This window comes from Dipodomys spectabilis, unplaced genomic scaffold (assembly GCF_019054845.1).
Source record: "Dipodomys spectabilis isolate Male_0828 unplaced genomic scaffold, ASM1905484v1 ptg000600l, whole genome shotgun sequence".
In the NCBI taxonomy this organism is placed as follows: Eukaryota; Metazoa; Chordata; class Mammalia; order Rodentia; family Heteromyidae; genus Dipodomys; species Dipodomys spectabilis.
The window spans coordinates 2692043-2709014 of record NW_024871277.1 but is presented as its reverse complement, the minus strand read 5'-3'; the positions used below and the strand labels follow the sequence as shown (position 1 = coordinate 2709014).

Here is a 16972-nt window from a genome sequence, read left to right as displayed (position 1 = left end):
GAGTTCTCCTTCGAAGGCCTGTGCATCTTTCTGGTTCTGGGCTTTTCTTGGGTGGGGGGGGTCTTTTATTGCCATTTCTATTTCAAAATATGAGTCTCTTTAGCTGCTTTAACTTTTCTTGGTTTAGTTTCCAGATTCTTAAATTCGTTATCATTCGTTAAAGGTTTGCAAAATATTTCCTTATAACATTCTGAATCTTGTTGATTTCTGTCATGATGTTCCCATTCACATCTCTGATTTTATTTATTTGGGTGTGTTCTTTCGGTTGGTCTCCCTGTTTCTCTGGTCAGATTTGCTAAGGAAAGTTTTTATTTGTTGTTAGTCTTTAGGGTGTGGCATCATTCCAGGCTATTCTTGCTTCCATGGTCTCTGCTGGGAAATTTGTAGTTATTCTCATTGCTTTTTCTTTATAGGTGATTTTCTTCCTGAGAGCTTTAAGGATCCTTTCCTTAGTCTCTACTCATCCTGTGTAGATTACAATGTGAGGTGGGGTGTCCTGTTCTGGTCTGGTCTCTTTGGGGTTTTATAGGCTTCTTGTATCTGAATGGGCCTATCCTTTTGGATGTTCAGGAAGTTCTCTGCTAGGATTCTGTTAAATATATTTCCTGTTCCCTTACTTTAGACCCTCCTCAATACCTATTAGCCTTAAATTAGGCCTTCTGATGGTGTCTTCTATCTCTTATAGGGATCTGTTTTGTTTCTTGGATTTGTTTTGAATATTTGTTCTTTACAAAATCTAGCTTCAATTTCAAAGATTCTAACTTGTGCATCGTCTAAGCCACTGTCAAGACTTTTTACTTTGTTTTTTATTTTCCTTTCTTCTAATTGTCAGTTTAGATGGCTTCAATTTTTTTGTGGAAGTTTTGTTTTAGATCTTGTATGGACTTCTTTACTTCCCTAATTTGGTTTTGAGTGCTTTCAAATCCTTTAGCTGAGTGGCTATACTTTCACTGGACTCCCTTTCCTTCTGTTGGAATTCCTTCAACTTTCTTTTTGTGGATTCCACAAATTCCTCTATTAATCTTTGGCTAGCCTCCTCATGCTTACACATAGCCATATGCAGGCTCTCAGTCTTTTTATTCAACATGTTTACTAATAGTGTTTGTAGAGCATTTTGAGAACTATCATTGACTGCTCTTTTGCTTGAGGGAGTTGAGGGTCCTTTTCTTGCCATTTTTCTTCTGTGTCTATGGCTTGTTCTGCCCATTTGGAAATGAAATGCAAATGCAGCAGCACCCCAGAACATAATTTTAATACAAGAACCAAACCAACCCAGAGCCCTGTGGTTGTATAGACTTCAGAGTTTCACAAGCATTGATGGTATTTTCACTCTATTTCTCCTTTTCTTTGTTAGAGGCGGGGGTATTGTGATTCTGGAGTGAAGAGTATATATAATTATAATCATGAACAAGTCTATTAAAGCAATATGACCTTGAATGATAACAAGATGGGCCACTTTGACACAGTCAGAATGGATATAGGTACAGTTTGCTCTGAGACAAACAACTAGGGATCAACAGACTAAAGAAAATGGAGTTAAGGACCAGAAATAAATGAAAATGGGTTAAGGTAAAATTAAAAAAAGATGAAGAAATATAATGAAAAAAAGGAGCAGAAAATAAGCATAAAGGAATGTAGAAATGAAAGGAACAGAGATAGAAAATTAAGACCTAACTTCAGAGAAAAAGAAAAATAAATGAAAAAAATTAAAAAAATATATGTATAAAATAATATTAAAATCTTAGAAATACTAAGATTGAGAAATAGAAAATCAAGTAATCAAAACATAGCCTGAATTAATTATGCACACAAGGAAGGAGCCTAGTAATTACCATAGGCTGTATATCTAGGAATAAACAACAGCAATGAAGAAGAAAAAAAAATGAGCAGAAAAGAGACAAAAAAAGAATGATAAAAATAATAGAAATAAAAGTAAAAATTAGAAAAAGAATTCTTCAATTTGTTTGGGGGACCTTGTGTCTCCCCATTGTCTACTACCCACTCTCCTGGTGAGTCTTTAATTTCCTTGTGGTGGTCAGTTTTCTTTGTGGCTTAATTGGCTTCTCAAATCAGTTTGCTTGAGTGGGCAAAAAAAAAGTTCTGCCTTATAAACTTGGAGTTTTGTGTTCCTCCTTCCAGCCTAATAGTGGAAGAGGTGATCTGCTTTGTGTGCATTGTGGTAAGGAGGTGGCTGGTTTCTGTCAGTTTGCATCTCTGCCAGTGAGCTTCAGGGTGGATGGGGTTGTGGGCTGTCTGGGGTCAGTTCCTTTTCCCAGAGGGGCTAGCTCCTGACACTCTTTTGGTCCAGCCTGGAACTGCTCTCCGTTTTTATGGCCTATGCAGGGTTGTTGTTGTTGTTTTTTTTTTTTCCAGTGAGATTATTTTAGACTTTTAGTTTTTTAATTCTTCTAGTTGACTTAGCTGCAGGATGAGTCCTATATGACTGGAATGTCTTTGTTAACTCCAGAGGGCCGGGCTGCCTCACTTGGTGCCTGCCCAGGTACAGCTGACCCTCCATGGGAGGAGCTTCCTCCTCCTGGGCAGAGCTACCTTTCCCTGGGTGGAGCTTCCTCTCATTGGTCAGATTCCTTTGCCCTGTTGAAAAGTGGTGCTGTTATCACTTCCTCTCAGACCCCTGTTACCTGCTAGCTGCTCTGGCTAGCTCTATGCCAGTATGAAAGATGGCTTTCTTCTCTGGTGGTGGTGGTGGTGGGGGCGGTGGGCGGTGGTTGGCGCGGCTCCTTTCCTGAAGCTATTCTCTGGGTGGGAGTGAGGATGGCTTCTGTGGGGTACTCACGCGTTCCCTTGGTGTTTTGGACTGGCGGTGATCTGCTCTGTCTGTGGTCAGCAGGATGTGGTTCTTCACTGCTAGTCATCCGATTTGTGCTGGGGGTCCGCGCTCTCGGGGCTGGGCTGGGACCACGCTGGCCGGAGCTCAGATCTGACTTGGTAAGCAGTGGCCTGTAAGTTTCCTCTCTGGCCAGAATTGCTGTGCAATAGCGGCTCAGTTGGTGACTCTCTGGACACAGACTGTTTCCAAGTTCTAGCACTCTGGCTTCTCAGAGCCAGCCGTGTAGGCTCCCTGTTGATCCTCCCCATCTTCCCCAGAATCCCAGCTCATTCCGAGGTAGAATTTTTCTTCAGTTTGAACAGTACTGTTATTGTTTTACAGGACATAGTTTTATGGTATTATTTCTTATAGCTGGCATTAATGCAGCTCAGTGTTACAGTGGATGTGGATGGTGTGTGTCGTGTTTTCTATGAGATTTTCTATGCTGTGAAGGGTTCCAGTCATGATACTCTTTAGAATGTAGCAGTATCATGGGGTTAGCTGGACCATTGGCGGCACAAGTCAATGCTGTCCCCACGGGGTGCTGCCCCTCAGGACTGTGTGTGCCTGTGCCAGGGCGAGCTCAGGAAGTACTTGAAGCATGCCAGGAGCATGCACGTCCAATGTGACAGGTAATGCTTACCTAGCACCTTTCTCTTGAGCAGCTAAGTCAGAGTACAATGACTGCTGATTCTAGGGCGGTTGTGACCGTGCCATTATCTACCAGTGATTTCCCGAACCTAGCGTTTACAGAATGCTTGCTGCTGGTGGTATTTGATAGAATATCTAATTATCCTTAGTGGTTCAGGAAGCCATGAGGATATATATTATTATTATTATTTTTGCCCATAGTGGGGCTTGAACTCAGAAACTCAAGCTTGAGCTTTTTTGCTCAAGGCTGGCACTCTACCTCCTGAGTCACAGTTCCACTTCTGGCTATTTGGTGGTTAATTGGAGATGGTCTCACAGACCTTCCTGCCCATGCTGCCCTTGAACTGTGCTCTTTCTCAGCCTCCTGAGTAGGTGGGATTCCAGGTGTGAGCCCCTGGTGCCTTGCTCATAGTATTTTAAGAATTCTTTTCTTTAGAATGATTTAAGTGAGGAAAGTACACCCTAACCCAGATGAAAGAGCTGAAACATAGAATCAGATCTGAAGCTATGTTGTTGCTGTTATTTCAGAAGAAAGCTACTTTTTTGTTACATTGTATTTTCTTTAGGTGGTTGTCCAGAGGAATTGCCATTCAACAAAACAGTTTAGGAATACAAGTCATTTTAGTGGGTGCCACCCCTTTTGCCTTACTATATTTTTGTTATTCTTTTTAATTTAAGTAGTTATATAGTTATTTTTGTTCTTTTGTTTTGCTTTTGCCTTTTTTTTAACAGTTCTAAATGCTAACTTTAATTTTTTTAGATGCTAAAACAACATTAACAGTGATTTAATCTAACATTAGGCATACAAGAGCATCATTTTTGGGCTGGGAAGGTGGCTCAGTGGTAGAGTGCTTGCCTTGCATGCATGAGGCCCTGGGTTCGATTCCTCAGCACCATGTACATAAGTAGAAAAAAGCCAGAAGTGGCTCTGTGGCTCAAGTGGTAGAGCACTAGCCTTGAGCTGAAGAGCTGAGGGACAGTGCCCAGGCCCAGAGTTCAAGTCCCATGACTGACAAAAAAACCTCAAACAATCCAAAAAACAAAACATCATTTTCTCTTAAGAGACGTCCAGCTATTACAGTTTTCTGTTGATAAATTGCAAATAAGCATCTCGTGGACTTTCGTGCCTGGGCTGGCTTCAAACTTCAATCCTCAGATCTCAGCCTCCTGAGTACCTAAGATTACAGGCATGAACCACTGGCACCTGTATTTAATCAGTATTTTCTAATCATATATGTTTGGTCTTGCTTGAACTCACATTTTCTTTAATTTTTCTCTCCAGTTGGTTTGCTCCAGGTCTCCTGCCCTGAAGGATTTAGAATAAGAGAGGTAGAGTTCATAGGACAAAGAGCACAAACAGTCCTTTTTAACCAGTACTCTCTGCAGTTTACATTTGGAGGACTGTTGTTGTAATGGTAACTGTAAGTAAACCTTCTGAATTTGAAAGCTTGGAACTTGGCATCTTTTGGAACCAGAAAAATAGTGCTGCTCTCAATTGGAAGCAGATTTGGATCAAGAGGTCTAGAATTGATGTTGGACCAATGACAGGCTTGTCAGCCCTGTGGGATCTCTGCAGTCATAATGACTCTTTTGAGTTGTATCTAATTGGGCTGAAATGAGTAGGTCTTTGTACTCACCCCCTGATCCATCTCTGCATGGGACCCTGGGCAGCTGCTAACGCAGACCCTGACAGGATGGACTGCCTGGGTCCTGCCGTCCAGCAGCTTTCTCAGCCATGAGAGATCCTCACAAAGGCAAAGTTTTGGCTTCTGACATCACAAGTTTTGCCCCAGGCCATAAATTGTGACTTGCTGGATCACTTAGTCCAGTTTCTTCATTCTGTAACATTACATACATAATAAGTAGCCTAATTCAGGATGCTAATGTATGGTGGATTAGATTTGAACAAGGGCAACACTCTAGGAGTTAATTGTACTTATCTTTAATAATGATGTGATGGTGATCTTCATTTATTCAAGGCTACCTTATTTAAATTATCTATTGAATTATAATTAATATAATTAATATAATTTTAGTAATTTTTAACATTCTAAGAAGTATACCAGTATTTGAGATTAATTTGTATGGCCATTCTACTTAGAAATGTTTGAGAATATTTTTTTGCCTTCATAGTCTTTATTTTTCTTACTTGCTTATCGAATGAATGGAATATTCTATTTTCTGTTTTTATTTATATATTTAAGGCAGAGTGATCTTCTGGATTAGCTTTGTCTTTTGGCTTCAGTCAGCCTGTAACTTAACACTTTTCATCTTTATCAGAATTTTTGGCAGCCCACTTAAAAATGTTGTAAGATCACAACACATTCCAGAAAGTCTGTGAGGAAAAATATGATGATATTTGAGGAATTATTATTCTTCTCCCCACTTTAAATTTGTATCTCTAATGATTTTTATGTCCCTAACTTTTTTTTTGGGGGGGGGGGGGTCCAGTCATGGGGCCTGAACTCTGGGCCTGGGCACTGTCCCTCAGCTCTTCAGCTCAAGGCTAGCGCTCTACCACTTGAGCCACAGCACCACTTCCAGCTTTTTTCTTTTTGCTTATGTGGTGCTGAGGAATCGAACCCAGGGCCTCGAGCATGCAAGGCAAACGCTCTACCACTGAGCCACCTTCCCAGCCCTCCTAACTTATTTTGTATCATAGTCACAAATGTTTATGTCATTAATCTTTCTGCTCAAATAATCTGGAGCATGAATTGTTTCCTTGATTGATTTGATCAGCTTTTCATTTGTGCCAGAATTTCACTGTGCTGCCCAGTCTGCCCTTAAACTTGCCATCCTCATCCGCTCCCTCCTGCGTACTGAGATTTACAGGCATAGGCTTCTTCTGTACATGGTAGCACTTGGTTTGATCTTTTTTATTTTTATTTTCTTGTGCCAATCCAGGGGCTTGAACTCAGGGTCTGGGTGCTGAGTTGTTTTTTTTTTTCTCTCAAGGTTTGAACTCTACTACTTGAGTCACAGCTCCACTTCCAGCTTTTTGCTGATTAATTGGAAAGAAAAGTTAGATTTATCTGCTTGGCTGGCTTTAAAACTTGATTGTGAAATCTTAACCTCCTGAGTAGCTAGGAGAACAGGCATGAGCCACGAGTGCCTGGCTTTCCATATTGGTTCTTAAGAGCTATGGGTTTCCATGCCTTGTCATTGTTTCTGTCATGTCTGATGGCCTTCCATTTATATTCAGCTTACATTTCCTGTCTCTCTGCTTGGGGAAATCCAGTTATAAATTCATACCTCTGTCTAAATCTTAGTGTCACTGGAGCTGAAAGTCACTGATTCAAAATCTGCCTGTATGCTCACAGGCCTCACAGTTTAACCTAGTAACCTCCAATATCCACTCTTGTTGGTCTTCCAGGCAGGTTCCTACTCCATTCTCTACTCTGGGTGACTCTTTTATACTCCCCTCTCTTCCCTCCCCTCCCTTCCTCTTCCCTTTCTTTCTTAGGTCATGGGACTTGAACTCAGGGCCTGTGATTGTTCTGAGCTTTTCTGCTTAAGGCTAGCACTCTACCACTTTGAGCCACAGCTTCATTCCTGGTTTTCTAGCAGTTAATTAGAGATAAGAGTCTCACAGACTTTTTGCCTGGGCTGGCTTTGAACCACAATCCTCAGATCTCAGCCTCAGGCATGAGTTACCAGCACCCCACTTCTTGAATACTTTTTTGTTTTGTTTTGTTTCTTAAAAATTTTATTGTCAGGGCTGGGAAGGTGGCTCAGTGGTAGAGCGCTTGCCTGGCATGCTTAAGGCCCTGGGTTTGATTCCTCAGCGCCACATAAGCAAAAAGAAAAAAGCCGGAAGTGGCACTGTGGCTCAAATGGTAGAGCGCTAGCCTTGAGCTGAAGAGCTGAGGGACAGCGCCCAGGCCCAGAGTTCAGGCCCCATGACCGGACCCCTCTCCCCACAAAAAAAAATCATTGTCAAGGTGATGTGAAGAGGGGTTATAGTTACATAAGTAAGGTAGTGATTACATTTCTTGTCTAACTTGTTAACACTTCGCTCATTTTCTCCCTCTTTTCCTCCCCCCAGCCTCCCCCTCCCCAAGTTGTACAGATCATTATTTTCATTCAAACGTCTTGTCTTGCCTCATCTTCACTCTGCTAGTAATGTAGTTGTGTGGGGTAGGTACATAGCTCAGTGGTAGAGCATTGACCTAGCATGCATAAGCTTGGTGCCTAGGTTCATCCTAAGCACCACAAAGCAGAAAAGCCTAGCTTTACCTTGGATTGGAAATACCACTGAGTGAGTGAGAAGCTCTCACCCTACAGGCATCCAGGGCTGGCCCTCATGCTCCTCTGCTCCCTTGTGCGTGTGCCCACCAACCTCTCCACTCTTGGCTTGGGGTACCCTGTCATTGGCTTGCACACCTGCAATCCTTATCCCTTCTCTTTATTACTTATCTCAAACAATGAATTTCCCTTTCTCCCTGATCATTCCCATCACCCTGCAAATAATGCTGTTTTTCCCATTCTTTTTTTTTGGCAGTTATGGGGCTTGAACTCTGGGCCTGGGCACTGTCCCTGAGCTATTTAGCTCAGGGGTAGCACTCTACCACTTTGAGCCACAGCCCAACTTCTGGTTTTCTGGTTGTTTAGTGGAGGTAAGAGTCTCATGGACTTTCTTGCCCAGGCTGGCTTTGAACCGTGATCCTCAGATCTCAGCCTCCTGAGTAGCTGGTGTGAGCCACCAGTGCCCAGCTCATGTTCTCATGTTTTTCCCATTTAAAGCAAGAAAATCTCTCTAGATCCCCGACTTCCTTTCCAGCTAGCGGTTTCTCCCATTCTCTTCTTTGTGGCACAATTTCTCCATGTACTTGTGACTGCTTATTGTTCTCATTTGAAATCCCTGTCATTAAGCTCTTGCTTGCTCCTTCCCTCTGCTCTATAAGAACTGTCCTCACTGGGCCTTCAGTGATGAGATACTTAGCTCTCAGCTCCCTACAGCAATGGCTGACATGCATCAGTCATTCACTTCTCCAAACACTTCTTCATCTGTCTCCAGGACAGAACCTTCTTTTATTTTTTCCCAAACTCTTGGCTCTTCTTTTCCATTTCAAGGTGTTAATATTATGGTATCTGGGACCAGCCTTACCTATCTGCTTTTCTCTGTATGTCCTTTATAAATTTGCTAAGTATCTTATCTCATGTCATTAAATGCTGTTTTGTGTGTGTGTGTGTGTGTGTGTGTGTGTGTGTGTGTGAGGACATGGACCCATTATGAGGGTTGAACATGGGGCCTCGAGCTCTTGTTTGGCTCATTTTGCTCACAACTGGTGCTCTATCATCTGAGTCATCCCTCCAGTTCTAGCTTTTGGCTGGTTGTTGGAAATAAAGAGTCTCTCAGATTAGACTACCTGTGCTGGCTTTGAACCTCAGTCCTTAAATCTTAGCCTCCTGAGTAGCTAGGATTACAGGTATGAACTCCCATCTGTATATTAAAATGTGGCCTTATGGTAAAGCTTATATATTCCTCAGTCTTATTACTGGCAAAACACCTGACACAAAGTCACTGCAGAGTTACATTCCTGAATTTCTCTACCCAACATGCTTTTTCTGTAGTTACAATTTTTTTTCCCTCAGTTATTGGTAACTCTGTCCTTTGAGTTATTCAGGCCAAAAGCCTTTGAATCATTTTAGCATTGCTGACTCATGCGCCTCATCCATTTTATCAGTAACCCCTCTGGTCCATTTTTAGACTGCATCCAGAGTCCCACACATTCTCTCCACCCCCTCTGCAATTACGCATCATCGTCTCACACTGGGGACATTACAGGATCCTGTGATCAATCTTGCTGTGCCCTCATTTCTTATTTACAGGTCAAGCACAAAATGCCATTAGAGGGATTCTGTGGAAATGAGGCTCAGAGAATGGCATGACTTTGCTCCATGGCTTCCTGTTTCTCTCACCCATCTGCCTTCTGACTCATGCTCACAGGAAAAGTCAATGTTTACCAGGGGTCTGCAAGGCTTCAGCTGATCATGGCTGCCACCTCATCTATTTTCTTGACTCTCTTTGCGGGCGTGTGTGTGTGTGTGTGTGTGTGTGTGTGTGTGTGTGTGTGTGTGCGTGCGTGTGCATGTGCGTGTGTGCAGATGTATACATGTACCACTATCCAGCCTTGAACTCATGGCCTCACACTTCACTTGTCTTTTTTGCTCAAGGCTGATGTTCTACCATGTGAACCACACCTCCAGTTCTGGCTCTTTCTGATTCATTGGAGGTTAAGAATCTTGCAGACATTTCTGCCCAGGCTGGCTTAAAATGGGGGTCCTCAGATCTCTATCTCGTATGAATGGGAGGCAGCCAGGAGTATGGAAGAAGGCCGCGTGTTTGGTGAAGATGGTTCAGGCATTTCAGGAGTGTGGATTCTATTCCAGGCAGCTGTGAATAGTGCTCATGTTCTACCGTGGGATTGTTAATGAGTTTGGTGGAGCGTAGACTTTCAAAAATTACCAGGTACCTTGTAGGACTTACTATGCCAATAAAGGAAAACTTTTCTGGTTGTTTGGGTCTCACACTTTGCAGTCTTTAAACCTCTTCTCTATTTTCAAAAAATCCCCTACAAAACCCCCAACAAACTAACCCAAACCAAGAAACACACAAATTGTTGAGATTGGATTTATGTTCTGCACATGGTCGATGAATGTCTGTACCTGGATTTGAGTTTTTAGATATTGGGAACAGCATCCTGTGTTATGACTATTATGTCACACTTGTTTTCTGCTATGTTTTTCTCTCTGTTAACAGTGCTGAGGTGTTAAGAAATTTCCCACTCTATTATGGTTTTGGCCCTTTCTCCCCTTGGTTAGTTAACTTTTCCCTTCATCTGGAGTGCATGGTCTGATGTACTTAAAATTAGGATTGCTATATATGTCCTTTTTCTGAGCTAAACTCTTGAGCAGGATGAATTCTACCTCTTCATATCTAGCAATGCCTTTTACTGTTTTTTGTTTTGTTTTGTTTTTGGTCTGTGATCAGGACTCTGTACCTGATGCTTTTTCTCATTGGCTAGAGCTATCCCAACAGAGCCTTGCCTCCAGCTCCAGTGCTTTTTACCTTAAAGTCAGTTTGTCTGCTATGGATTCCATCTTCCTCTTCCCCTTCCCCTTCCTTCTGTGTGACAGTGCTAAGGCTGGATGCTGTTTCTTTTTTCTCTCAAGGCTGGTGCTCTACCATTTGAGCCACTGCTTTTAGCTTTTTTTCTAGTTAATTGGAGATAAAAATCTTTCAGTATTTCTGGGTTGGCTTTAAACGATGATCCTTAGATTTCAGTCAACTGAAAAGCTAGAATTACAACTATGAGCCACTGGCACCCAGTTTAGTTAGGATTCTCTCTCCCTCTCTCTTTCTCTCTTTACATTTTTATATTTAAAGCTGGGTGCCAGTGGCTCATGCCTGTCATCCTAGCTACTCAGGAGGCTGAGATCTGAGGATCATGGTTCAACAAGCCTGGGCATTAAAGTCTGTGAGACTCTCATCTCCTATGAATCACCAGAAAACCAGAAGTGGCGCTGTACTCAAGTGGTAGAGAGCCAGCCTTGAGCTGAAGAGCTGAGGGACAGTGCCCAGGCCCAGAGTTCAAGCCCCATGACCCGGCCCCCCCCAAATTATTTTTTTTCCATGTCACCATGTTTTCTTTTAAGAAACTGTACTTTGCTTCCCCCCACTCCCATTTTGGTGGTACTGGGGTTTGAACTCAGGGCCCTGGGCTTGCTGGACACACTTTGCTTTCTTTAATCCCAGTGTGACAGAGTTTCTTTTTATTGCACTGTTCAGATTACTTCTATTTAATAAATTACTTAATAGGAATTGACCATCACATTATTTATCACCCATTTCTTCTATGTTCTGTATTTCTCCTTATTAATAGTTACATTCTCTCCCTTGCCATATTAAGGTTGCTTTCTTTTCTTTTTTTTTTTTTTAAAGGAAAGGATAGAGTCTTTAACACCCCGCTGTGTGAGCAAGGAATTGTTGGGTTCGGGATTGGCATCGCGGTGGCTGGTGCCACTGCCATCGCGGAGATCCAGTTTGCAGATTATATTTTCCCTGCTTTTGATCAGGTGAGCGCCTCCGGCCCTCCTGTCAGTCGTGGGGCGTGGCATGGGCGTGGCCAGGGCATGGAGAGGTGTGGCATGTCCTGAGCGTGGCTGGGGCTGTCCTGGGCGTGGCCTGGGCATGGTCTGGGCATGGTGTGTCCTGGTCATATCATGTCATGGGCGTGGCTGGGGCTGTCCTGGGCGTGGCATGTCATGGGCGTGGCCTGGGCGTGTCCTGGGTGTGGCCTGGGAAGGTGTGACCTGGGCGTGGCATGTCATGGGCGTGGCTGGGGCTGTCCTGGGCGGGGCCGGGCTCCCCACTCACCCCTCTCCTCTCTGCTCCCTGCAGATCGTGAACGAAGCCGCCAAGTACCGCTACCGCTCCGGGGATCTCTTCAACTGCGGGCGCCTCACCATCCGCGCGCCGTGGGGCTGCGTGGGCCATGGCGCGCTCTACCACTCGCAGTGTCCCGAGGCCTTCTTCGCCCACTGCCCCGGAATCAAGGTAACCCTGCCTGCTGCCAGGCTGGGCCACCCTACGTGCAGTCGGATAGGGAGAGGAGCATTGCTTTTGAAATCCAACACCGGTGCTAGGTTTTCCAGAAGGTTCTGGAGCTTGATGCTGGTTGGTAATGAACTCCATAGACTTGGAGGGCAGATAGGATCGTGACTGTCGTGGGTTTGTCTTTCCACGCTTTCAAGGCTCCACAGTGGGGTTTTCTCATGTAACTGATTCTGGAGTGTTTTTTAATACATTTCCTGTTTGGTCCATATTTTCCTCAAAGCCAGAGGGAAGGATAGGAGTTTTGCTTGTAGTCCTTTTTATTCTTTAGTACTGGGATTTGAACTCAGAGCTTTGGGCTTGGTACACAGATACTCTACCACCTGAGCCACTAGTGCCCCTAGCCCTTTTTGTATTCCTTTTTGTTTTGGCACTTGGACCTAACTGGCCTGGACTGCGATCCTCCTATTCCTGACTAGTTGGGATGATAAGTGCAGGACTCCACATCCAGCTACTGGTTGAGAGGGGTCTATGAGCATTTTTTCCAAGCTGGTCTTGAACTGAGATCACCCCAGTCTTCATCTCCCCAACAGCTAGAGTTACAGGCATGAGTGCTCACACCCATGCATCCTTCTTTTCTAAATAGACTGGGAGAAGGCTGTTCGTTGTCTAGATTTTCAGGTTTTTTGATATTAAAGATATTTTGAAGGCATTATTATTATTATTATTTCCCAGTTCTGGGGCTTGAACTCAGGACCTAGGTGTGAGCCACCCAGTGCTCACCTTGGATTTTTTTAAAAATTTTTAAAATTTTTTAATTTTTTAATTATTTTTTGTGTCACCTTGGATTTTTAAATTGACTAGAAGTATGTGTTCTTTTCAGTGTAGCTAGATGTGGTAGGTGGACAGGAGTTGTGTTAAAACACAGCATCTATTTTGTGTTTGAGTCTAACAGTGATTCATTAATACTTAATCTCCTAACATTACTCACTGTGTTTCATAGCAGATATTTTCTCTCAGTTCCTCACCTTCTCTTCTCTATTTCCTTCTGTCCTACCTGCTTTCTTTTTTCTTTTTTTTGGGTCCGGTTGTGGGGCCTGAACTCTGGGCCTGGGCACTGTCCCTCAGCTCTTCAGCTCAAGGCTAGCGCTCTACCACTTGAGCCACAGCGCCACTTCCAGCTTTTTTTCTTTTTGCTTACGTGGTGCTGAGGAATCGAACCCAGGGCCTCAGGCAGGCAAGGCAAGCGCTCTACCACTGAGCCACCTTCCCAGCCCCCAGCTTTCTTTTTCAAACTTTTCCATCTTAAGTGGAAAGATTCATAAAACAAAAATTGCTAAAAGTAAATACATACATGAGCAGATAAAGAAAAGCTAAAAACTACAAATACAAGATACTTTGCATGATGTTGATTAATGAGTTCAGAAATCTGCAAAAAATAAAGTAGTGAGATTTGTGCCATTGTATTCCTTTAAATAAAAGTTCTTCAATAAAAGTTGCATATAAATAACTTTGAAAGCCATGGTATAGCTTGCTATAGGAAATCTTACTTGAGTCTTTCTGATAAATTCAGGTTTATTTGAGTAATTCTTCCTATACAATATATGTCTTTTATGTAATTATTTTACAATGAAGATTGGACACAAGTTTGTGATTTGAGATAACATAGTATAGCAGTTAAGAGATTGCATCTTAGAAACAGTCATACTTGAGAGAGAGTCTCTTGTGTAGCAGGCAGTAGGACCTTGGGCAAGCTTCTTTTGATTTTTTTTTTTCCTGATGGTTCTGGGGTTTGAATGCAGTGTCTCAAGCCTCAGAGACTGTTGCATGGTTTGAACCCTGCCACAATCTCCCTCAACCCCCTTTTTAGTTATTTTCAGGTAGTGTCTCATTTTCTTTCCTTTCCTTTCCTTTTCCTTTCCCCTTCTCCTTTCCCTTTCTCTTTCCCTTTCTCTTTTCCTTTCCTGCTTTTCCAGTACTGGGGCTTGAACTCAGGGCCTTCTCTCTCTTTCTCTCTCTCTCTCTCTCTCTCCCTTTTTTTTTTTTTGCTCAAGACTAGAACTGTACCATGAGCCACAGCTCTACTTTCCACTTTTTGCTCATTAATTGGAAATAAGAATTTCAAGGATTTTTTTGTATGAGTTGGCTTTGAACTATGATCTTCGTATCTCAGCCTTCTTTATAGCTGTAATCCTAGCTAAACAGGAGCTGTATGGCTGTCATTTGGCTCAGCTATGGCTTCTTGATATCTCCTTAAGCCTTGGTTTCTATTTTTAAGTAGTAAAATTAAAATATCTACTTCATGAGTTAACCAGGAATGACAGATGGAGATCTGCGCCAAATTAACACACACAGATGTTTCCTGTGCTTCCCTGACCTCATTCTCAAGCTCAAAAGGCTCCTAGAGCTCTTCCCTGTCAGTGACAAGGGTGCAGTAGCCATATATTTTGTCTTGCTGGTGCCTGAATCATAAAGTTCAGTGGATTGCTTTTCCATTGATGGAATTAAGACCATATATATTATGTTATACATATCATATGTAATATATATTGTATATTTTAATGAGAAGGAAGGAGATTTGAGCAGGTTGAAACTAGAGAACAGAGTGTCCCACACATTTCAGGAGGTAGCAGAGTATTAGTAGAAAAGCTTACTAATAAGTAAATGCAGGCAAATCTTGATAATTTTTTTTTTACTTTGATTGCTATTCTTTGCAGTTGTATTTTTTTTTATAGGTAAGTTTAACTCCTGAAGAGATGAATATGTCTCAGTTAATAGAACATAGAAGTGAAATGAGTTTTGGGGCTGGGGAACAGCATGTAAATTTTATCGTAAGTGTTAATTATGCTGAAATCCATCCCAGACTTCTCTGTTTTAGTTCCATTCGTTATCTACCTATCAGCCCTTGCCAGTGAGTGGGTTTGCTGGGGACACACTTTTACTAATGTTTTTGGATCTTTTCATTCAGGTGGTCATACCCAGAAGCCCTTTCCAGGCCAAGGGACTTCTCTTGTCATGCATCCAGGACAAAAATCCTTGTATATTTTTTGAACCTAAAATACTTTACAGAGCAGCAGGTAACAGTTTCTTTTATCTTTGCAAGTATCTATCTATAACTATATCTCTGCATCTGTCATCATCATCTATCTCTCTGTAATCTATCATCTGTCTGTCCATCTGTCTGTCTGTGTATATGTTTTTCACAGTTCCAAGAGAATCTCAACCTTCCCTACAAGTTTGATATATACATTCCTTGTAGGGAACATTCTGTTTGATTTCTCCTGTTTCAAGTTTGTCTTCGAGTATCCATTCTAGGGAAAACCCAGCTAGGTTTATGTTTTGACAGTGGAAACAAGAAAAACATCTCAAACACAGCAAGGGGCTGTGTTTATCTGTACAGCAGGTACTTAGTGCATGTGGGCGGAGTGAGAACATGATGAGCTGGTTGTATTCTATCACGTTGAAATCATGCTTAAGTAAAGTGACTAAAGACCAGGATTGTGAAGGTATTCTTAGTTGAGATACTCTGTGTGTGTGTGTGTGTCTATGTGTCCATCCATATGGGCATGTGTGCACACATGCACACGCTACTACTGGACCTTCAGCTCAGGGCCTGGCTCTCTTGCTTGATGTTTTTGCTCAAGGCTGGTGTTCTACCTCTTGAGCCACAGACCCACTTCTGGCTTCTTGTTGGTTAATTGGAAACACCAGCCTCACGGACTTTTTTGCCTGGGCTGGCTCCATACCTTGATCCTCAGATCTCAGCCTCCCACGTAGCTAGGATTACAGGTGTGAGCCGCTAGGATTACAGGTATGAGCCACCAGCACCTGGCAATGAAGGAGGTGCTCTTCACAGATTGCTATGATATCACGTCTAAGTTGATGTGTGTGTGGGGGTGGTCTTTCTAGCAAGCTGAGGTGGTTGTTCACCCCCCTTTAGCTCAATCATAATTTTTATAAACACACATCTGTGACTGCTTATTTTTCAGTTGTAATGGAAAATTTAAACACCAAACAATTTGTGCTCTCTAAAGTATATTTTATTTTGAATTCAAGAAAATTACTTTGGCAAGTCAGTCTTTAGCCTTGAACTGTTGAATTTAAAGCCATATGTTTTTATTGTGCTGTAGTTTATGTACCATAATAGTGCACAGATAGTAAGTGTTCAGTTGGATAGATTTTGGACAGCCCTGTACATTCATGTAAGTACTAGAAAAACAAGATAAACATTTTCATCGCTTCTGGAAGGCCTTTCCTTTCTCTCCTTTGCCAATCCATTTGCCCTGTTCTGAACTCAGCCACTTTCCAATTGCTGTTAGGTTAATTGATGTGCTTTTGGGCTTCAGATAAATAGAAACATACAATAGTATTCTTTGTGCTTGCTTTCTTTTGCTCAACCTAATTTACTGGTATTCATTAGTGTTGTTGCTTGTGTTAGTAGTTACATTCTTTATTTCATTGCTGAGTGGCATTCCATTGTGTAAATGTTCTTTGCTCATTGTTGTTATTACTACTAAATAGAAATAAGTTGTCTTGTTCTTACTCTTCTAAGTATATTAATTATTACTACTAAAGAGAATAGCTTACCTAGTTTTTCATCATCAAACTTTGTCCTGTAAATAGCATTAATGTATTGTAGCTATATCTCTGAATCCTGCCTGTTAATGAGTTGGCTGGGAAATAAATGCTTCTTTGCTATGGGAAGGAGAATCTGAAAAGCAAGATATATACTGTTGGGTGTATATGTGTGTGTGTGTGTACGCGTGCATGCATGCCTGTGTGTAGTAAGATTTGAACTTAAGGTCATGGTGCTATTCTTCATGGCTGATGCTCTGTCAGTTGAGCCACACCACCACTCCTAACTTTTTGCTGATTAGTTGGAAATAAGAATCTCAGTTTTCTGCCTGAGCTGTCCCTGAGCCTCTATCTTCATT

At 42.3% G+C, this 16972-nt stretch overlaps 1 protein-coding gene across 1 annotated transcript in view; it reads left to right on the top strand.

The window, feature by feature from the left end:
- Bckdhb (branched chain keto acid dehydrogenase E1 subunit beta) overlaps positions 1–16972 on the top strand; it is a 174319-nt gene that overhangs the window by 33724 nt on the left and 123623 nt on the right. Inside the window, exons 4-6 of the mRNA XM_042671145.1 lie at positions 11427–11560; positions 11886–12041; positions 15007–15115. Coding sequence (XP_042527079.1) covers positions 11427–11560; positions 11886–12041; positions 15007–15115 — 399 coding nt within the window. The remainder of the gene's footprint in view (positions 1–11426; positions 11561–11885; positions 12042–15006; positions 15116–16972) is intronic.